Source organism: Eumetopias jubatus, unplaced genomic scaffold (assembly GCF_037043125.1).
Source record: "Eumetopias jubatus isolate StellerSeaLion01/CBP00866 unplaced genomic scaffold, mEumJub1_p1.0 scaffold_4, whole genome shotgun sequence".
Lineage (NCBI taxonomy): Eukaryota > Metazoa > Chordata > Mammalia > Carnivora > Otariidae > Eumetopias > Eumetopias jubatus.
The window spans coordinates 71,984,533-72,006,385 of NW_028274810.1; the positions used below are offsets into that span (position 1 = coordinate 71,984,533).

A 21,853-nucleotide genomic window follows, 5' to 3' on the forward strand; every position below is an offset into this window, starting at 1 on the left:
ACCGTGTGGCTTTCAGAGCCATCATAATCCAGCCCTGTCCACCTCTCCAGCTCATTGCCCACCCTTCTGTTTCAGCAGCATGGGGGGCATGGGTGGAGGGGCAGAGCCAGGCAACAGGCAGAAGGTGAGGAGGAAGCAGATAGGGAAAGCAGCCAGCTGAAGCAGAGATGGAAATAGCAGGGTCTGGGGAGATATTTTAGGAGCTTTATGTCTAAACCAACCTAAGGCGAGAGGCCTCTGCAAGTCAGCTGTCTGGTGCCCCAGAGGCATCTCTGGCCAGACAGCCAGGGGATGGATGAGTGGGGGAACTGTTTGGAAACTGAGATTGTGCTATAGCAGCCAATGAGGTGCTGTATTTAAGCTGTTCATTCTGTGATGTCATATAGCCCCACTGTACAGAGGCCTTGAAGATTCTGGCCACACCGCAGGGCTAGACTAGAGTACCTCACCCTATGAGGTGGGAAAGGCCTTTTATTGCCCTTCCCCAACTATTCCAGGGCCCAGTCTCAAGAGACACAAATACCCACTCTGTGTTCCAGTCACCCACTCACCAAGAACAACCCCACCTTAAGAGCACTGCCTTCCCATATCCTTCCCACCAGGCTAAAGGCCAGAAAATCACATTCCGACTAAATCCGAAATTAATTAATTAAATACATAAACAAACTTACAGCAGTTGAATCAACACTAAAATACATAGGGGCACCTGGGTGGCTCAGTTGGTTAAGCGTCTGCCTTCAGCTCGGGTCATGGTCCCGGAGTCCTGCGATCAAGTCCTGAGATCAAGTCCCACATCAGGCTCCCCGCTCAGTGTGGAACCTGCTCCCTCTCCCTCTGCCGCTCTGCCTGCTTGTGTGTGTGCTCTCTCTTGCTCTCTCGTTCTCTGTGTCAAATAAATAAAATCTTTTTTTTTAAAGACTGAAATGCCAGGCGCCTGGGTGGCTCAGTTGGTTAAGCGACTGCCTTCGGCTCAGGTCATGATTCTGGAGTCCCACATCAGGCTCTCTGCTTAGCAGGAGTCTGCTTCTCCCTTTGACCCCCCCCCCCCATGCTCTCTCTCTCATCCTCTCTCAAATAAATAAATAAAATCTAAAAAAAAAAAAAACACTAAAATGCCAAAAAAAAAAACCTAAAAGAAGTGAGTAGTTGGCTTTGAACCTAGAGTAGGGGGTGCATCCAGTATGCACAAGGAATGGAGGCTGGATTTCAGTCCTGCCATGTTTGGGTCACTATGGAGCGGCTTTTGGGTGGAGCAGGAGAGCTCACCTAGCTGGAATAGTGTCAAAGATGTCAGCCCACCATGCCACTTACAAGCAAAGTGGCCTAGAAAAGCTAGCTAACATCACTGTGCTGTGTCTTCATCTATGAAATGGGAAGATCAGAGCCTATCCTGTAGGGTGCTATTTTTTTTCCCTCAGGATTTTGAATGAAATCATTTATGTAAGAAATAACCTGGTATCTCATAAGTGCTCTCCAGTTTTGTAGTTTGTGTAGCTATTAGCTGTGCTGAAAGTTTTTGCTCTGATTGCTTAGGGAATAACCCTGAAACACGGAAGTGCATCCTGGTGTGGTAGCAACTGAACGGATTTCCAGCCAGTTGGAGTTGGACCGTCCCAAGAATGGTCAGGCCAGAGGCACGAATCACATTCAGTCTCAGAGACAAGTCCCAGGGCCTGCAGGGCAGCCCACCCTGTGTGGCACCTCACACTACTCAGTCATCTGATTTCAGTACCCTTTCATGGCTCCCCATCATGGACAAGATGAAATCCAAGCCCTTTCCAGAGGCAACTCGCTCTAGCCTCTGCCATCACTCCAGCTCTCTCCCAGACAGTGCCCAGCCAGACCCCTACCCTCATTCAGACACACTACACTCTAGGCAGGCTGAATTACTTTCGGTGTGCATCTCCTATAATTTCACATAGGCAGTTTCCTCTGCTAAGAACGCTTTTCCTCCTTGATGGAACCATCCTTTAACAAATAAATTGGATGATGGGGCGCCTGGGTGGCTCAGTCGTTAAGTGTCTGCCTTCTTTCTGCTAGGTCATGATCCCAGAGTCCTGGGGTGGAGCCCCACCTCCGGCTCCTTGCTCAGCGGGAAGCCTGCTTCTCCCTCTCCCACTCCCCCTGCTTGTGTTCCCTCTCTCGCTGTGTCTCTCTCTATCAAATAAATAAATAAAATCTTTAAAAAATAAAAATAAATTGGATGCCATTTCTCTTTTTTTTTAAAAGATTTTATTTATTTATTTGACAGAGAGAGCACAGGTCTCTTTGCACAAGCATCTTTGCACAAGCAAAGCGGCAGGCAGGGCGGCAGGCTCTCCGCGCAGTACGGAGCCGGACGCGGGGCTCGCTCCCAGGACTCTGGGATCATGACCTGAGCCGAAGGGCAGACGCTTAACGACCGAGCCACCCAGGCGCCCCTGGATGCCATCTCTTGCAAGAGGGGTAGTGATGTGCCTCCCCGGAGGTCCCATGGCCCCTGAGTGTCTTTGCTCTACCGTTTCTGCTTCTGCCCCAGCACGGGAGGAGGTGGGTGTGTCCCTGCGGGTGTGCAATGATAAGATGGCACCTCAACAATTGGGACTAACAGTCCACCCCGGTATAGGGCTCGACACCGGCCGGCACCAGCGGGAAGCACCCTTACCTCTCTAGGCAAACCGGGCGCGGGTTCCCGTGCAGACCGCAGAGCAAAGAGGGAGAGCTGCCCCCAGGGGTCCCCCTGGCGCCTCCCGCCGCGACAGCTGGTGTCTCCCACCAGCCTGGAGCCGCCTGTGATTTGCATACCCATGGTGCACCACGAAGGGACAGTTTCACGATGCTGGAGTTCCAACCCCACGGAGATTTGTGAACTGTTTTAGGGCATATTGCCTGTTAGAAATATATGATCCGTACAAATTTCAGGCAGGGAGGACGAACCGTGCAGACACTGAACAACCATAAGTGTGCTAAGTGTTGTATTGTTCTGGGAGGTTCCAAACGGGGGTGCAAATGTATACTCTGGTTTCTCTTCAGATCGTATAAATCTTTCGCCTTTTACTAAAGATTTCCGTGGAGAGGAACAGTTGTGAGTTTTTACTCAATTTTTTGAGGCCTCTTTTTTAACGAGGCTCACTCTTTTGTGCTTAAAAGAATAGATCTGAAAGATATGTTGGGTGTTCTGATCGTGGTAAAAATTGTGTTGCGTGGAGTTTGTTTTTGAATACTAGCTATAATAAATGCGCATTGTAGTTTGGTTAGTGTAGAGTTTTCGATTGGATCCATGCGAAGATATTCCGCGGAGAGAATACCTTTTTGTGCATGTTTTTTGCTTTCGTGCGGGTTATTTTTCTTACTTTTTTTTTTTTTTGCGAATTTATTTCTTGTATTCACCCGTAGGTTATCCTAACTCATTCTTTGGGAGAAGAAGGACCAGAAAGAGAAAGTAATAGTCATTCACATTCCTCCCAATATTTTTGGTTTGAGTTACAGCCGAAAGGGGTAAGCACAGTAGTTCCCTACCTCGCATCAAACTCCCTAGCTGTCTTCGCAGCAGTTTGGTATGACTTCTTTCACACTGATTTACCCCCATCCAACTCTCTAGGCTGGTTTCTTATGCTGAAGATAGCAGATTCCTTACTGTAAGGAAGGGGCTTAATTTACCGGTAGAACCAAGCACTGAAAAAAAGTGGGTAATATAATCTGGGTAATATACAATCTCAGTGATAGGTGCCATACAGCAGCATTATGAGAGATAGGTGGCTAGGGCTAGCCACCAAATGTGTCCTCAGATTTTGGACCTAGCTCCTCCCACCAATCTGCATCTATCTTCTCGACCAAGCTTATTTAATTCTCTGGCTTTAAGTAAATACCATCTCGTAACTGGTGACGGTCCATAAATTTACAGCCATCAGCAGGTCCCATTGATAACCATATTCAAAGCATACACTTCATGCTGCTACATTTTACTTACTCCGCCCTGGTCCTAGAAGAGCTCTTCACGGATTCATGCGAAAACCCCTCCCTAACTGTTCTCCTTAGACTGCATCCCGTCCCCTCCTACCACTTTGTCCCAAACTTCCACACAACACACACAGAGAAACTGGTTTTTTTTTTTAATGTTACTTTTGAAAAAGATTTATTTGAGAGTGCACGCGCAAGTGGGGGAGGGGCAGAGGGCGAGGCCGAGGGAGAACAAGAAGCAGGCTTCCCCTGAACAGGAGCCCATCCGGGATCTTGACCTGAGCCTAAGGTCAGCCGCTTAACCGGCTGAGCCACCCAGATGCCCCTACCTCATATTCTTTAAACCATCATATTCCTTCACGACTATCCATCCACTCTTCATCAAACCTATAATACTCAGGTTTAACCATTTCTTCTGGTCTTCATTTCCTTATGAAGACTCCCATATTACTAAAACTTATATTGGGGCACCTGGCTAGCTCAGTCCGAGGAGTATGTGACTCTTGATTGATCTTGGGGTTGTTTCATTTTATTTTATTCAAGATTTTATTTATTTATTTGACAAAGAGAGACACAGCGAGAGAGGGAACACAAGCAGGGGGATTGCGAGAGGGAGAAGCAGGCTTCCCGCGGAGCAGGGAGCCTGATGCAGGGCTCGATCCCAGGACCCTGGGATCATGACCTGAGCCAAAGGCAGACACTTAACAGACTGAGCCACCCAGGCGCCCCTGATCTTGGGGTTGTGAGTATGAGTCCCACGTTGGATGTAGAGATTATGTAATGAAACATCTTAAATAAATTTGTATGCTTTTCTCCTGTTAATCTGTCTTTATCAGTGTAATTTTCAGACCCAACAAGGGACCCTAAGAGGGGAAAGGAAAACTTCTTCCTCCCCTACACTAACTTTTCTTTTGGCAAAAGGAATCGTGCTCTACTTGGTCTGCACTGAGCTTTTTTCCAAAGGTCACAGATATCTTTCTACATCATGGTAAGAATATACCATAATCAGTCTTCTAGATTAAACCAGGACATCTAGTTTGTTTTTGATTCTCCTTATCCAGTGCTGTCATGAAGTGGTACTATGAGTAACCACATTTTCAGTCTTGAGAGATAATGCCAAATAACTGCCTTTAATTCATGTGCAACATATTTTTGTATAAAATCCCGGAGACAGAAGTTTTAACCTTATTTTCTTCTAATCGACTGTCCCTCATTTTAGATTGATAGTGTCTTGTTTTACAGCTTTTAAACTCTTTATGGAATAAAATAGTATTTAAATAAGGAAATAAAGTCATCACTGAACATTTACAGAGCACTGATTATGTGACAGGGACTGGGGAACAAGAAATGAAAAAGGCGCCACTCTAGGCCCAGGGATCTTTCAGGGAGATTCAGATCCTCAGGAAGACAAAACGTCTAATGAATGAAAGAGATGGCATGGGGAGTCTTCAATAAATAAGAGAGTGAATGCACAGCCAGAGGATACTGCTTTCAGAACCAGCGATTTAATGCAAAGGTAGTAGTTGAGAGAAGAGTTACCACTAGTAATTCTGAGTGTCCTGAGAGTGAACTAGAGTGTATTTTGTCCTGAGAACAATGGGGATGTTGAGTGGCTTCATAAGGGGAGTAGGGCTGACATCTTAAGTCTGGCTGCTGTGTGGGAAATGGCAGGAAGGGGGCATGGCAGGCGCAGAGGCAGTGCACTGGAGTTAAACATCTGCCTTTGGCTCAGGTCATGGTCCCAGGGTCCTGGGATCGAGCCCCACGTCGGGCTCCCTGCTCAGCCGGGGCCTGCTTCTCCCTCTCCTCCCCGCTTGTGCTCTCTCTCAATATCTCTGTCACTATCTGTCTCTCTCGCTCAAATAAACAAATAATAAAAATCTTTTAAAAAAAGAGCTTGTTAAATTCATTCTGAGCACAGATAGGACTGGGTGAACTAAAGCTAAGAGAACTGAACCAAATGGAAAGATCTCATAGGGGAAGAAAAATAACTTTCCCTCTACTCTCTGAGCTCTTGGCTGAGACTCTTGTAGTAAGAGACAGATTAACAAGAGAAAAACAAGTTTATTAACATGTATACCTTATGTGTACATGGAAGATACCCAGGGAAAAAGGAGTAACTCCCTGAGGCGGCCTAAAACACCTGCTGAAAAACCATCTTAAGCTAAAGAGGAAAGAAAAGTGTAGGGAGGCCACTTATGGGAAAACCACCAAGAAAAGCAGAGTAAACAAGATAAGGTTTGTTAAACAGATTTCAATGGGGTGCCTTCTCCACTAAAATCCTCCTGTGAGTTCATCATCCTTCTTTTCCTGGTACAGAGAATGAGACACCATTACAAATGGAGATTTCCTTTTTAAATATAAATTTCCCTTCCAAAAGGGTAACTTCTACTCTGTTTCCAGAGCTTCCACTGTTTCTCAAAATAGTTTAAAATAATCCTTAAAGAGGCATCTTTTGGGTTGGCACATTCTGCTACCCTTCAGTCTCTCAGAAGGTGGAAGCCACGGGAAGGAGATGTGAGAAAGAGGAATAAGGCAAGGCTGAGATGCAGGTTTCGGGCTTAAGCCACCCACTAGGGGCGCCTGGGTGGCTCAGTCGTTAGGCCTCTGCCTTTGGCTGAGGTCGTGATCTCAGGGTCCTGGGATCGAGCCTGGCATCCGGCTCCCTGCTCGGCCGGAGCCCTGCTTCTCCCTCTCCCCCTGCCTGTGTTCCCTCTCTCCCTGTGTCTCTGTCAAATAAATTAATTAATTAATTTAAAAAAAAGACACCCAAGTAGATGAGAAACGATGGGGGCAGAAGTTGGGAAAGATGAGAAGGCAGCTCAATTTTGAACTGAGTCTGAAGTGTCTGTCCAGCATTTGGAGAGAGATCTCCAAGACGTAGGTCTGGAATAAAGAGGGAGCTGAGCTGAAAACATCGCGGGGGTTATAAAAGTAAACGCGGCAGAGCCCGGTGGCCAGAGGCCCAGGAGTTAAGATAAGAGTGCAAAGGAAATCGCTTTGGGGCCCCGCCCCACCAAGCCACGCCCACTCCCCCCCTCTCCTTCCCCTCCCTCCCAATCCCACCCACAGGGCGGGGCACAGAGCTGACGGCGGTTCTTCCAGCGCCCGGCTCGTAGGGCATGCTGGGGACGGAAGCCCCCTCTGAGCGCCAGGCATGTTGGGAGCTGTAGTTTGGGACAGGCCAGAATTCCTCGCAAATTGCGGCCTTTAGTCACTTAAAGGGCAGGTCCAGAAAGCAGTGATGCTCCCGGGGCAGGGTTCCCCTTCGGCGGCGGCACGGGGCGCCCCGGGCTGCATCCCCTCTCCGCAGAGCGTGGCACTTCCACGCCTCTACGATCTGCTCCACCTGCAGGGGAAGGCTGGTCACGGCGGAGTGCAGCAGTAGCCCGCCTCGCCCCTCAGACCCTGGGCCGCAACCCCTCACCCCCGCGCTTCTCCCTACCCCCTCGACCCCCTCCTCCCCCGGCTGCTGAGTGGATCTGAGTTTGGTTCCCCGCGTCCGCACCGGGATGAGCGGCTCCCGCTGGTTCTGCTCTTCCAGGGCGCTCAGCTCCGCCGGGGCCAGTAAGGCCAGTCTCAGCTCCTGCACCACCGGGGCCGCCACCTCCGCCACAGGCCGCTCCAGCACGGCCTGCGAACGCCAGCCCTAAGCCCGGACGGGCTGGGTACCTGCCCCGCGACCCCCTTGCCAGGTTCCTGCGCCCAAGCCTCCTTCCGCACCCCCACCGCGGGGTCCCCGTAGCCCCCGCTCACCGCGCCCACGCGCGCCCAGCTCCGGGCAGCCAGGACGAGCTCAGCCTCGTCCACACAGAGCTTGTCGCTGCGCAGCAGGGGCAGCAACGCGGGCGCAGACAGCTCCAAGAAGCCGCGGGTCCGGAGCGCCTCCTGTGGGTCCACGAATAGGTCAGGGAGGAGCAGAATGATGTGTGAGGGTTTGGGAGTCTGAAGATGGGGAGCGATACCTGGCTGTGGGCCTCTATGAAGGCTATACAACAATCCTGCAGAGGCCCCAGGCCAAAGGTTACGGCAACCTGGGAACAGAATGAAGGGTGTCAGGTTGGAAGCTGGAAGGCCATGTAGTCCAGCCCTCCACACTGACGCCCACCTACAAGCCTGTCCAGCAACACCCACCTGCAAAGCCTCACAAACCAGCTCCACATCCAGCACCTTCACCACAAACTCCAGGCACAGCTGGGAACAGAAATGAAAGTGGGTTGTGCCAAGGTGTCTCTGCTCCAAGACCCTAGCCCCACCCCAGAAGCAGTGAGCCACCCAGACAACTAAGCAGCCACAAGCCCATCGTGACCTCCCAGACCAGGGGAGGCAAGAAATCACCAGGGGTTGAGACGTGGCAAGCCCAAAGGGACTAGAGACTAGCAGTCTACCCTGGGTCCAGCAGTCTACCTTCTAGCACATTCCTGGATAATCAGACTAGATGAAAGCCATGTGAAAATCCACTCTCCTTTTCTCTGAGGATGCTCATCTTCTTCCACTTGGACCCCTCCTGACTCAAAGATCCTTTCATTTTAACCAGAAACTTGAATTTCGTCCATGACCTGTCCCTTTCACCCTCACGACCAGAAAGGTGCTGGGTCGTGCCAGCTCCACTTCTCTCAAAGTCAGGCACCTCCCTCTTAGGCTTCCACTGCTACTCATCCCTCCTGGACTGGGGAGCCTTTCTCATCTCTCCCAATCACTTCTCCCCTTAGCTCCAAATCCTCACTCCCTTACCTAAAACCTCCAATGAATCTCCGTGTCCTCTGAGTTAAAAAAAGTCCAAATTCTCAAAGGTCCTGCATGATCTAGCCCCTGGTACCCTCTCCAATCTCATCTGTCTCCCTCCTCCTCTCACACCTTTGGTCCAGCCATACCAAATGACTCACTAGCTCCTTTTGTGCCTCAGTGACTAGAATGCCACCTTTCCACGCCCCCTCTGAGCAAACTCCTACCTGTTCTAACATGAATGTTTCCTCCTCCAAGAAGTCTTCCCTTCTTTTCTCCCTGATGGCAAGACCAGAGAGACCCTCTGTAGAGTCTCGGCACCATATACCTTCATCTATCACCCTTCTTATACCCCTGGTTAAGGGTTTTCATGTGTCTATCTCTCTTTGAAGAACAAGCATCAAGGCTGACTTATCCTGGCATCTACGGCAACAGCCATAAACACCCCATATGCCCCCACAGCACACACACAGCATACACATATCCTTTTGCACACAGGCCCACATAAATGCCCATGTACACAGAGGGCTGTCCATACTTCTGTGTTGGTACATGTGCCTCTCCAGGACAGAGTGTGTGTGAGGCACGGTGTGAACGGAGCCCATAAGAGGGAAGAGAAATGAGACAGGGCCCTGCCATACAAACCCACCTCTCGCAGTTCCTCCAGCCCATACTCCACAGCCGCTGTCAGCACCTCCAGCACCTGCAGAGTGGGTGGTCGGGGGAGTGGAAGAGAGTTTCTCCTGCCCCTCCCCGCCAGCACCCCCCCCCCCGACCGCCACCCAGACCTCTGCCTAGAGGGCTCACAGAGCGGCGGTGCAGCCTGACACTGTTGGTGTACAGAAACTCCAGCACTGCCAGGAAGGCCTCCACTGGCACTGTGCTTAGCACCACGGGGCTAGGCATCCCAGGGCCCAGCTTTGGGCCCAGAAGTCGTTGGAAGAAGTTGCATCTACAGGCCAACAAGCACCGGTGGGCAAACACCTCCTGCCGTTCTTGACCGACCACAAAGCAAACATCACTGTGGGAAAGGGGAGGAGAGAACCAGGGAAGAAGAGGCTGGAGTCTTGGGTACAACCCTTAGGCTTTGCCTTTGTCCACTCTGAGCCTTCATTTCCTAATCTGTCATAAAAGGGACAGGTCTTAGTCCTTCCAGCCAAAGGTCTGGGATACACTTTCCTGGATTCTAGTCCCAGCCCCACCCTACGGTGCCTCAGGCAAGTGACTTTATACCTTTGAATCTCAGGTTTCTCATCCATGAAATGGGATAGTAATCCCAAACCCTCAGGTCTTAGAGGAGGTGGCAATGCCTGATCGCTGAGGGGGCACCAAGGCTGATGCAAAATTGATCCTACCTACCCCTCTCCTCCCCAGCCTGAGTTGAGGTAAGGGAAGCTCTTCTTGGCTCCTCCTCCATAGACTGCAAACTCAGCCTTTTTCAGGCTCCTCTAGGCGGGACGGTGTGGGGGAGCGGGGGTGCAGAGTGCATTGGCTGCAGACAGATGTGGCAGCGATACATCATCATGAGACCAGACCACATTTTCCATCTTCACAATCACTTCCGGCCCCAGCCTCTGGGCCTCCCAACAGCATAGATGGTAGGAGGCAGGAAATGAAGCTTGAGCTTCTGGAGCCTTCTAGTCCCAGGTCCAAGGCCAGGGGTTCCCCCTACTCACACCAGACTGCTAATCCCCAAAGCAGTAGGGTTATGGGAGTCACCAACCCTTGAGGAGGAGTCCAGCTTTCAGGCAGTGGGGACTGAAAGCTACATTCTAGTTCTGACCAGCCCTGCCCCCATATTCTATCCCTGCTTTCAGACACCACTAGCATCCTGGGCAGTGAGCCCTAGGCAGCACCCTTGAACTACTTCCTGTCTGAGACTCTGGCTCACTCAATCCCTTGAGCTTTGTTCCTCTTGTGACTCCCCAGTTCCCAGAACAGGGTCATCTGCTCCTCTGCCTCCCAGGGAGGGACTCGAGTTATATTCCATCCCTCAGGATCCAGGGGGACAAAGGGCTCTTCTCTGCCAGGAGCTCAAGAGCCAAAAAAGGAAGGCCTTTGCCTGAAGTCACACAGCTGCTCTGGGCTCCAGCTCCCACTGCCACCACCCCTCCCACCTCTGGCTCTCAGGACATCATGGACGATGAGTGACCTGTAGTCATTCTCCACACTTGACTTCCCCAGACTGAGTTCACCAGGGAGGAGGGTGGTCTTCCCCACCTCTTGTGTACCCAAGGCTTCCTCAGGGTCATGGGGCCCAGCAAAGCCAGTTAGGGAAAACCCACAGACAGGGCCCGCCCCCTCACCTGTATTGGGGATTGTTGAGAAGGCTTCGGAGTGCCGTGGAAAAGGGTGCAGCCTCCCCGTGCACAACCAGTCCCGGGGGCTCCATGGGGGCGGGGCGGGGGAAGAAGCAGGTAGAATAGGAGGCCTGGTGTCTCTTGGTCTGTGGGAGGCGGTAGGTGGGAAGGAGCAGGAGGCCTGGCCAGGCTTAGCAGCTGGTGTGGAGACTAGAAAGGCCTGAGAGGGAGGGGCAGGAGCTTGGGAAGACTGTTTGCTGGAAAGCTAAAGTTTAGGGATGGGGCAGGAGAGGCCCAGGTTCCTTAAGAAGGCATCAGAGGCCAGAGGCTGGGCTAGGGGTTGGGACTCAGGAAGGGGACCGAGAGAGGCTGAGGGTGGAGCCGACTGGACTGGGGAGGAGAGGCTGACGGGGCGGATGAGGCCCCAGCTGGGAGCCTGCCCAGGCGGCAGTGGGTGGGAAGCCTGTGGGTTTCCACGGAAACCGGAGCCCGGCTGGAGAGGCCCCGCCCATCTCCCACAGGCCCAGGGAAAACTTTAGCCCTCAGGGGGGCCGGAAGCTGAGTGGAGGGTCTTAGCCCCCAGGCCCCTGCCTGTCTTGGGTTCAGAGTTCAAACTCCCTGCCTCTCCTACCCTGGCCCCCACATGCACATCAGGTTGCCAGGCCTGGGGAACCCCCCTCAACAGGGAAATTCCTCACCCCCATGGAGTTTTCAGGGCCCAGACTGGCTTGTCTGAGAGGGGGCAGTCCTGTCCCTTCCAGAGGGAGGTCAGGTGAGGTGGTGTCAGCTCTGACAGAGGCGTCATGGCCTCTGGCATCCCTAAAATGCAACCCCGGTTAGGGGGTGGCACTCTCGGCACTCAAGAGGTGTGTCCAGCTAGGGAGAAGCCCCAGGGCACTTGGGTCAGCAGGGGTCAGGAGGCTGGGCTCTGGTTCACTGCCAAGTCCAGTCACCACTGTTGCACCACTGTTGCGTCAGGTCGGCTCCCACCAGCGGGGAGGATGGCCTTCCCTCCCCCTGCACACAGCCCCAAGCTGAGGAAGTCATCCAAGCCCCACCCCAGCTCTGCACAGGGAGCGGAAATACTTGTCCTTGTTGAGGCTGATGGGGAGACGACAGAGCCATGACATCCTCCTTCCTGTGGGCCCAGATCCTGATCCCTCAGCAGCCACCCCTGCAGGCTCAAGGTCTCCCCACATCCCAGGGTTCTGCAACTTACTCACAACTGAAGAGCCAGCCTTCACAAGGGGAGAAATGGACAGCAGCTCAAGAGCCCCGGGAGCCCCTCTCCACATCTGCCCCCTCCGTAGTCCTTGCGGTGGTAGTATGCCCTGGGTTCTAGACCCTTGTTATTCCCTTTTCCCTGATGACTCAGGTACCCCACACTCAACACCTACTCACAGTAACACTTCCAGGTTAAGCCAGAGCCAGGACTGGAAGGAGGGAACCAAACAGGAGTGCCTGCCCAGTAACCCAGGGCAACTCCACAACACAGGGGGCCATTACCTTCCTGCCTGCCAGTCAGGCCAGCTGGGAGGACAAGGCTGTGGAGCTAGGAGAGAGTTGGGAAGCCAAAAGCTGCAGGTGACTCAGGTGCCTGTGGGAGTTTCGGAAGAGGGCATTCATCCCAGAGCTGATTCTGCAGGTAGGGTCAGAGGCCAAATGCAGAGGGCAGAAGGAGCTTCCCGAGTCACCTGCCTCCAGCCTCAGCCAGTTGTAGGGGCGATCTTTGTGTCAGCCACCCTAGAAGCAGATAGGGGTGGAAGACGGCTGGATTCAGTACCCACAGGGCTAAAAGGATCTGTGGGGTTGAAGGAGTTGGGTCTGTGTCTCCTTCTGGTTAGGGGTTTGAGGCACCACAGTCTAGGCTGAGGCAAACCAAGGGCAGACTTATCTCCCCCTTCTGCTGGCAAAGTCTGGGGGAAGGGAGAATAGGAGGTGTACTTAGAGCTCACTTAGCTAACCTCCATGGTGCCCACGGGAACGTGAAGCTCAAGGGAGCAGGGGCCAACCCAAGATGATAGTCTGAGCAGCACTGCTTATGTCCTTAACAGCCCTTAACCCTCGAAGCATTTAGGAATCCTCGCAGCCCCGGACTATTTGACTCACCTGTCCCCAGAACAGAGGTAAGAAGGGGTTAGGGGATAAAAACCCTTATCACTGAGTGAAAGACTGGATGGGGTACAAAGATGGCCAGTTTAGGCCATCCTGTCCAAGTGTGGGTCTCCCAGCTGGCAGGTCCATGGCTGGCAGGTCTGTGCCCCCCGGACGCCAGGAGGAGGACACTACCAAAGACCCCGGGCTCAAACGATCGCCGGTGAGGCCTCCAGGCCACCTGCCCAGTATTGATGAGGCCCGACTAGCAGGTCTGGGCCCATCCTCCCGCCATGGCTCTGTGCTGGGCCCAGCCTCGTCCTTCTCACGTCGCAACTCGCTGGCAGGACCAGGAGCAGGTCCGGGGGGTCGGCGACCATCTCTGGGCCCAGTGCCTCCTCTGGGCTCAAGGGTTAGCTTCTCGGGGTTGCCCCTGGCCCCCCTGCGTCGGGTAGCGCCCTCCTACCGCACAGAGCCTGCGCCAGGGGAGCGCTGGGAGGCCGCGCGAGTACAACACTCCCTGGAGGCGGCGCTGGCCGCGCGGCTGTGCCACACATGCTACTCGGGCGCTGAGGCTGGGTCGCTGGCTCGCGAGCTGTGCGAGCTGCTGCATGTGCGCCTGCGCGAGCTCTGTCCCCCGCGCTACAAGCTCGTGTGCAACGTGGTGCTCGGGCCGCGCGCCGGCCAGGGCGTGCACGTGGTCAGCCGCGCACTCTGGGACACAGAGCGCGACGGGCTGGCCTCTGCCGCCTTCACCAACGCCTCCCTCTTTGCCGTGGCTATGGTTCACGGGCTCTACTGCGAGTGAGGACGCCTCCAAGTTCTGCAAAAATGGTTTATTATCCCAGGAGGAGGCCCTCCCTGGAGCTCAATCCCAATAAATAAATGTCTGTCAATAAATAAAAGTGGTCCATAAATAATGCCCCCTAGCTGGGGACTAAGGCTCAGGCTTTTCTTGGAGAAGGGGAAGGAGGCTGTTGGGACACGCAGACTCCAACCCCAGTAAAGCTGGTCCCTGATTCCCTGGGGGATTCAGCCCAGAGCCCCCAGTGAGGCACCAAAGGGACAGGGAGGCCCACAAAGGCAAGGGCCAGAGCCTTACAGGCACAGGCCTCAGACCTGAGGCTTTAGGTCATGGCCTGCTCTGCAGGTTAGGGCCTAGGAGGGGCAGCGGTCCCGGAGCAGACGCAGAGCATAGCGGAGCCGCTGCCGCAGGTCTGGGGAGCAGCCCAGCTGGCGCAGGTGGGAAGCGAGGTAAGTACAAGCACTACGGTTGCGGGCCACGAAAGTCACAAGCAGGGGCTCCCAGCCACTGAGGATCAGCTTGGTGTGGTCTCCGTAGAAGTTTACCTGTGCACAGAAGGGTGGCACTGATCAGGGCCTAGGCCCCAGGTCCAGTTTCCTCCCCAGCACCATGGGCCTCCCAGACCTTCCCCCCAAGTCCAGGAGGGGTTCTCACCTGGACAGTGCCATCACTGAACAGCATGAGTAGGGCCTGATCCGTCTTGACCCACTGCAGCAGGAGTGGGGGGACAGGCACCTCCACTTCCTCCACACTGGGCAGATCTCCACCCTGGGGGCAGGAGCAGGTCACTTGTCTGGCACGAATCACGCCCCTCCTCCTTGATGTCTCCCATAGAGGTTCAGCCTCTAGCTCTAAGCCCCCCAACGCTCCCGCCAAGGCGAATAGGAAGGGATTAGGATGTGTTAATCCTCAATGTGCCCCACTCCAGTCCACACACCTTCATGAGATGCTGCTCCATGTAGGAGGCAAAATACCGGAGGACACCCAGCTGAGGCTGCAGGGCCTGAGGCACAGCACCCACAGAGAAGGAAAAGTGCTTTGTGCTGGTGGGGTTGTAGTGCACAGTCCTGGAGGAGAGGAGACGAGAGGTCAGAGGGAGCCCGGCACCGATGCCCGTTCCCTGGAGACGCCAGGACACCCCAGTGCAGAAGCACACACGTGCTGGGCACAATGGCACTCCAGAACAGCACTTACTTTCTGTTGGCTGAAAGGGCCATGTGTGTGCCATTGTTGAAAAGCACAGCCACACGGCGGCTGGACAGTTGATACCCAAAGCCAAATTTGTTGGAGTAGTCAACCCACTTGCTGACCCATACCAGAGGCTCCGGCTGTGCAAGGGGAGCTGGGTTCTGTTCCGCTGTCACGGAAGAGGAAGGAGTGAGGACCTGTTCCCCACCTTTCAGCCAAAGAACTCCCAACCACCATTCACCATATCGGACCCCACCCTTACCTGGGGGCATGAAAGCCAGGCAGTTTCTCAAAGCACAGAGGGCTGACTCCACCACTGTGGCCACAGTCAGACCTTCTTCAAACCCTGAAGGGAACAGGGCACCTGGAATTAGGCATTAGTTCGCCAGGACACAGGCCATGTCTCTCTGACACTCCTTCCCTCTGGTCCCTGGTCTTAGCCCCAACAACCTCTAGCACCTCTCATCCATCTCCTTTAGCACCTCTCAGCCATCATGAGATGGCTGCTCACCATCTCCACTGCTCGCCAATGTCCCACGGGGTGAACTGTCTTCAGGCACTGTCTCTACCAAGCTGAGGGGGGCAGGACCAGAAGCTGCTGGAGCCTGGATGGTTGGGAAGGAGAAGGGAGTGAGATAGGCCTCAAAATCCAAATCCTCGAGAGTCCATGGCCCAGCCTTGCCCTGGCAGCCAGGGCACCCCAGGTCAGCCCCGCCTGGCTAATGAGACACAGCCAATTAGGCCACCACGAGGCTAGATGCTTCACTAGCTTCTTTTATCCCAGGCTTCCTGCAGCAGCTAGGGTGAGAGTGAGTCAGGGCACACTACCCATGTGAGTCCCTCACCTCAGGCCTGGCATCTTGATGGCCAATGGACGTCCGAGTGAGGCCATTCACCAAACAGGAGACCTCATCCCGCTCCTCAGGATGGTTTTTACCTGGGTAGGGGAAGATACAACCCTCATATCCTGCCCACCCCCACCCCCAGACTTCCTGCAGGGATACAGATGGGCACATGCTCTCCCCCGGGGGTTCAGAGGCGTTCACACTCATGCCCCCACAATATAGGTACCAAGCCCCCCTGCCACGCTCTATCCTCCACACCACTGACATTCCAGACTTACTTTTCTTCTTCCTGCCAAAGAGGCTCTTGGTAACTTTGACAAACAGGATCCTAGCTGTGTTAAGGGGTATCAGGTCTGGGACTGTCACACAGCTGCTCACAGGGAGCCGGTCAGGGGTGTAGCCCTAAGGAGGGAAGTCAAAGTCAAGTGAGCAAAGAAGGGAGGCCCCAGGAGTCCTGTCACCTACCCCCACTGAATCCCCCTGGGAACATGCAGAGTTGACTTAGATGTCTGGGGAGCCACAGACCTTGGTAAAGAAGTCATAGCGCAGGATCTGGTCAATTGAGGGGCGGTCTTGGGGCGAGGCTCGAAGGATGGCAGCCAGGAGCTGCCGGGCAGGCAGTGAGAGGCTGGCGGGCAGTGTGTAGTGAACCTGTTTGATGCAGCGATATGTCTCCTTCAAGTCAACTGTCTCAAAGGGGGGATTGCCGCACAGCAGTGTGTACCTGAAGGGCAGAGATGAGGGCATCAGGACTATAGCGGAAGGTACACCCCACCCGGGCCCCCACCAGTGTACGATGACCCTGGGGCTCACATGACACAGCCCAAGGACCACACGTCTGCCTCAGGGCCATGGCCCTGTCTCTGCAGCACTTCTGGAGCCACATAGTTGGGGGTGCCACAGATGGTTCTGAAAAGGGGCAGGGAGAAAGAAAGAAGAAGGTTCAGACCCAGCCTGGCTAGCCCCCCCTTCCCTGCCCCCACTCTGAGTCCAGACAAAGCAGCTGCCTGTCACCAAAGGCAAGAGAACTCCTGCTTGTCCTGGGACAATGGATGCTGGGGATGGCAGCTGAGTCCCCGCCCACCCGCCTGGCCCAGCTGCTCAGCTGCTTGGCAGGACAGGGGAGGCCTTGACCCCCACCCCAGCCCCCTCCTCCAAGGTTAGCAGAGGGTCCATCATGGATCCTTTCCTCAGTCAGTCCCCCACTCCCGTCTGTCAGACACCCATACCGGCTGTCACCTCCTATGGTCTGTGCCACACACAAACCAACACCAGCTGTCCTATTCCCCCAAAACACTCATTGGCCGCACATGCTATCTGTTGTCACTCACACCCAGTCATCGTGGCCACAGCAGGGTCTTCTTACACCGGGTGTCATGTCCTGCCATTACCACACTCAGTCTGTCTCACACACACATTGCTTATGTCACCTTCCCCCATCCACACATAGGATCAGGTCCAACATCTCCGAGAATCCTTACACCCCCATCTGTCTCAGGGACTCCAACACCAACAGGACCCTCAGCCTTTCCACAGTCCCTGTAACTCCAGCTGCCACCTCCACCTTCCCACACACACACAAACAACCCATCATCCCTTTCCTATCTATCACACACACACATCAGGCAGTCATCATGCCTCCCACATACATAACTCACTGTCACGCACGTCATCGTGTCACACAGACCATGGCCACCCCTCTCCTCAAACACTCACTTCTTCCTATGTTCCGGGGGTTCCAACCGGGTTGCCAGCCCAAAGTCCCCCATCTTCAGTTCCATGTTCTCAGTGATAAAAAAATTCCCTGAATGGGGGCAGAGAGGTGTGTCAGAGTCCTTTCTCTATGCCGCCCCAACCCCCAATCCTGCTGGCCCGGGAGTCTCACCCAGCTTGAGGTCTCGATGCAGGATGCCCCGCTGGTGCAAGTACTTGAGTCCGGAAAGGATCTGGCGCAGGTAGTAGCGCACCTCTGGCTCCAACAGAGTGTGCCGAGCCTTCCAGATGTGGGCCAGGGACTGCAGAGAGCCACCACTTCAGCCCCTGATCCGCCCTCTCTGACCCTCCCTCCATCTGCGTTCACCGAGGAAGAGACAGGGCTCCAGCTTTGGGTCTTAAGGGCCCCTTTTCCCTCTCCCACTCTCACAGTCACCGCTCACCTTTCGGCTGCAGAGTTCCAGGAAAATGTATATGTTATCAGCATCCTCAAAGTGGTGCGAGAAACGCACGATGTGGCGGTGCTGCAGGCCGCGGTGCAGCTCAATCTCGTTTAGGATCTGCAATGGGGGCGCGGGGTGGTCATCCCTCAAGGGCTCCCTCACCACTTTCCCCACCCCACCCCTGGTCCGCTGGGCCCGGGCCCACCTTCTCGCGCTGATGCGGCTTGGTGATGCGGCTCTGTGAGATGACTTTGACCGCGTAGGCGTTGCCAGTCTCTGTGTCAGTGGCCTCATAGCAGCGGGCAAAGCCCCCCTATGGGGAGGGGGCATCAGGCAGAGCGCTCCAGGACAGCCAAGTCTGGCCCGCAGACGTCCCCGCGCCGAGGACAAGCGTCCCCGCGCCGAGGACAAGCGTCCCCGCGCCGAGGGCAAGCGCCCCCGCCCCACCCGGCGCCGTCAAGGAGGCCAGCAGGGACCCCCTCCTCCCCTCGCTAGCACACCACCCCACCAGTTCACCTTGCCCAACAGGCGGCCTTTGAAGTAGGTGCGACCGCTGCGCGGGTCGGTGATAAGTCGCCCTGGGTCCGTCGCCGGTGGCCCAGCCAGCATCTCCAGCTCAGGTCCCGGCGTGGCACTCCCAGGCGGCCCGGGCCCGGCAGGGGGCGCGGGCGGGGCGGCCGCACGGGGGAAGGGGCGCGGGGATAGGAAGCTGGCGGCGGGCTCCATGCAGGCGGTGCGTCGCAGCGCCGGCCCGGCTTGTTTCGGTTCCGCCCGGCCCGGGCCGCGCGTGGCGCTGCCGGGATTTGCTACGCTGCGCTCGCGCCCGAGGGAGCCCGGCGTTTTTATCAATGAACGCCCGTCTCCTCCCCGGCGTCTCGTCATTAAGAGCCCGCCCCCTTCCAGGCGGCGAGTCACCTAGAAGCCACGCCCCTACCCGGGTCTTGCGTCACCAAGAAGCTCCTCCTCCCACTCAACGCAAGTCCAGGCCCAGCCTCCCACCCACGCCTTAAAAAGTAACAGTGCTGGTGGTCACCGTGCGGGTGCGACCAGAATGTAGGGGTCAGCCGTTTCTCCGTACCCCTCTCTCTACGCCCTGGTGACCGAGAGTCTCGTTCATGGGGGTCTCTTTCTTTCCCCATCTTTCGGGACTTTTTCTGAAGTCTGAGTGGGGCTGGGTGTCTCCCCAAGGGACACTCCCTCCCGGGGCTTGGGGAGTCTCCCCAAGCAACTAGATAGACCAGCGATCCTGGCGGGAAGGGAGAGGCAGGGGCGGCGCTCGCTTTCGCCAGGGGGCGTCACCAACACTTCCTTTTAAGTGCGCGAGATCTTCGCCCTGGTCCCGTGCCCTAGGCCAGAGCCCCCGGGTCCCAGCCTGGTACTACCCCCTTTAGGGCTTGGGAAGAATTGCACACTCCTGCGCCTGGCTTGGGACGGGCGGGGGCGGGTGGAGGAGGCGGAGGCTGCCACGCTTGAGTTTTGGCGTCAGACAGCCCAGCATTCAAGGTTTTTACCCTGTGCCTCGTCGTATCCTCTGTTACCCTCCTCCACAACGTTGAGAGTTAGATCTCGGGTTCTGGCGGGATCCCCTATTCCCTTTCCCTGAAAACACCTACTGCTTGAGTCAGCAGTCAGAAGGCCAGAAAGTGAAGAATGGGAATTAGGATTTTCTCAAATCTAGTGCCAGTTGGGCAGGTGGTCCTGGGGCCATGTGGACAGCTAGACCCCTAGTTCATGCCCACCCTTCCCAGGGCCAGAAACAGAGAGGTAGGGGTCTTAACCCCTCTGGAGTGTTTGTCCCAGTTATCACAGGCCTCCCCCTGGCCTTGTCCTTATCTCTCTGCCCTCACTCTGTCCCATTCAATCAATCATTAAGCCAGTCAGGCCTCGAAGATCTATTGAGAGTACCTGCTAAATGCCAAGCACTGGCTGAACAAGGCTGTTCAAGGTTGCAGCCCTCATTTAGTCCACACTCTGCAGGATGGAAACAGACAATAGGCAGGTCATCGTAGGCTTTGAAAAGTGCTATGAAAGAAGTCAACAGAAGAGTAACCAAAGAGCTTGTTTTAGAAAGAGTAGCCAGGAGAGTCAACAAATATTGATTAGAACCTAATTCCTATCAGTTTTATCTCCCCAAAGCTAAAAATCTCTGTGAAGTACCCACTTCCCTCCATCTTCCCCTCACAACGGGAGTTGTAGTCACTCCTGTTGGGATTATTGATCATTGCCACAGCACCTTGCTGCTCTCCCCGCCTTCACTGTCATCTCCGTTGCATCCTTCCTCCATGTTTGCCCGCCCCAGGCCCTCTAACCTCACCCTTCATGGCCACTGATGGGAGAAACCAAACAGCCTGAAATGGGGATGATGACTAATAGCTCAGATGGGGGGGGAGGTGAGGGGGTGGGGGTGCTTAAGTGCCATAGTCAGGAGTTTGGTTTTTATCCTACAAGTCAACAATTTTCCATTGGGGAGATGGTAGTGGTGGGGCCAGAAAGGACAGATCTACAGGGAAAATGAGGCTGAAGCATGTGTAGTTTGAAAAGGCATATTTGTGGGGCGCCTGGGTGGCTCAGTCATTTAAGTGTCTGCCTTGGGCTCAGGTCATGATCCCAGGGTCCTGGGATTGAGCCCCGCATCGGGCTCCCGGCTCAGTGGGGAGTCTGCTTCTCCCTCTCCCACTCCCCCTGCTTGTGTTCCCTCTCTTGCTGTGTATCTATCTCTCTGTCAAATAAATAAATAAAATCTTTTAAAAAGAAAAAAGAAAAGGCATATTTGAGGGGCGCCTGGGTGGCTCAGTTGGTTAAGCGACTGCCTTCAGCTCAGGTCATGATCCCGGGGTCCTGGGATTGAGCCCCGCATCAGGCTCCCTGCTCGGCCAGAAGCCTGCTTCTCCCTCTCCCTCTCCCTCTCCCCCTGCTTGTGTTCCCTCTCGCGCTGTCTCTCTTTCTCTCTCCATTAAGTAAATAAAATCTTTAAAAGAAAAGAAGAAAAGGCATATTTGAGTTTGCAATTTTATATTTGGAAAATAAAGCAAAATATCTTCATATTAGTTTGGTAGGGCTGCCGTAACAAAATACTACACCACTAGATGGCTTACACAACAGAAATGTATTTTCTCATAGTTCTGAAGGCTGGAAGTCCAAGCTCAAGGTATTGACAAGGTTGATTCTGCTAAAAAGAAAACCACAGCCCTCAGATGGCGTTTTTTTGGGCCAGGCCACGTCACCAAGCCAGGGCTTAATACCTGATCTAATTGCAGTTTCCACCACCCCACCACCCCAGAAATATCAATCTTAACCCTCAATCCCCCAAAGAAAGAAAGGTGATCTGCATGATAAGACCCCCTTCTCTTCCTCCTAAGGGAAAGTGACCTTGGCCTGAAACAATCCTTTTATTTTGCTTCTAACTTTCCTGTCCCAAGCTCCTTCCTATAAAAACTTTCCATTTTGAACAAACTCCTCAGATCCCTCCTCAACTTGCTAGATGGGATTCATGACTCATTTAATAAAGCCAATTAGGTCTTCAAATTTACTTAGTTGAATTTTCCTTTTTAAGATTTTATTTATTTTAGGGGCACCTGGGTGGCTCAATCGGGCTCCCTGCCCAGTGGGAAGCCTGCCCCTCTCTCTCCCTCTGCCACTCGTTCCCCCTGCTTATGCACTCTTTCTCTCTCTCTCTCTCTCAAAAATAAAATCTTAAAGATTTTAGAGAGAGAGCGCTCGCACTTCAGTAGGAGCAGGGGGAGGGGCAGAGAGGGAAGGAGGGGGCTCAATCCCACAACCTTGAAACCATGACTCCAGCCA

At 54.3% G+C, this 21,853-nt stretch overlaps 3 protein-coding genes and 1 non-coding gene across 4 annotated transcripts; 2 read left to right on the top strand and 2 right to left on the bottom strand.

Annotated features, from left to right (window-relative positions):
* The first annotated feature begins 2,992 nt into the window (after nt 1–2,992).
* LOC114224334 (U5 spliceosomal RNA) lies at nt 2,993–3,109 on the top strand. The gene has a single exon (XR_003612351.1). It is a non-coding gene; the product is annotated as a U5 spliceosomal RNA (small nuclear RNA).
* A 3,897-nt stretch (nt 3,110–7,006) lies between these two features.
* On the bottom strand, nt 7,007–11,120 carry BTBD19 (BTB domain containing 19). The gene is made up of 8 exons (XM_028123428.2): nt 10,971–11,120; nt 9,472–9,685; nt 9,314–9,367; nt 8,074–8,133; nt 7,905–7,973; nt 7,696–7,827; nt 7,448–7,573; nt 7,007–7,288 (listed from the first exon to the last, which is right to left on the bottom strand). The coding sequence occupies exons 1-8, from the start codon at nt 11,054–11,056 to the stop codon at nt 7,154–7,156; spliced, it is 876 nt and encodes a 291-aa protein (XP_027979229.1). The 5' UTR covers nt 11,057–11,120; the 3' UTR covers nt 7,007–7,153.
* Nucleotides 11,121–13,140: 2,020 nt separating this feature from the next.
* Nucleotides 13,141–13,866, top strand: DYNLT4 (dynein light chain Tctex-type 4). Its single transcript, XM_028123348.1, has one exon. It carries the CDS (start codon nt 13,141–13,143, stop codon nt 13,864–13,866), a length of 726 nt encoding a protein of 241 aa, XP_027979149.1.
* A 32-nt stretch (nt 13,867–13,898) lies between these two features.
* PLK3 (polo like kinase 3) lies at nt 13,899–18,873 on the bottom strand. The gene is made up of 15 exons (XM_028123347.2): nt 18,569–18,873; nt 18,258–18,365; nt 18,053–18,169; nt 17,782–17,911; nt 17,613–17,700; nt 16,710–16,805; nt 16,422–16,620; nt 16,175–16,298; nt 15,897–15,988; nt 15,563–15,656; nt 15,314–15,397; nt 15,058–15,220; nt 14,801–14,930; nt 14,518–14,631; nt 13,899–14,408 (listed from the first exon to the last, which is right to left on the bottom strand). The coding sequence occupies exons 1-15, from the start codon at nt 18,776–18,778 to the stop codon at nt 14,217–14,219; spliced, it is 1,941 nt and encodes a 646-aa protein (XP_027979148.1). The 5' UTR covers nt 18,779–18,873; the 3' UTR covers nt 13,899–14,216.
* Between the last annotated feature and the right edge of the window lie 2,980 nt (nt 18,874–21,853).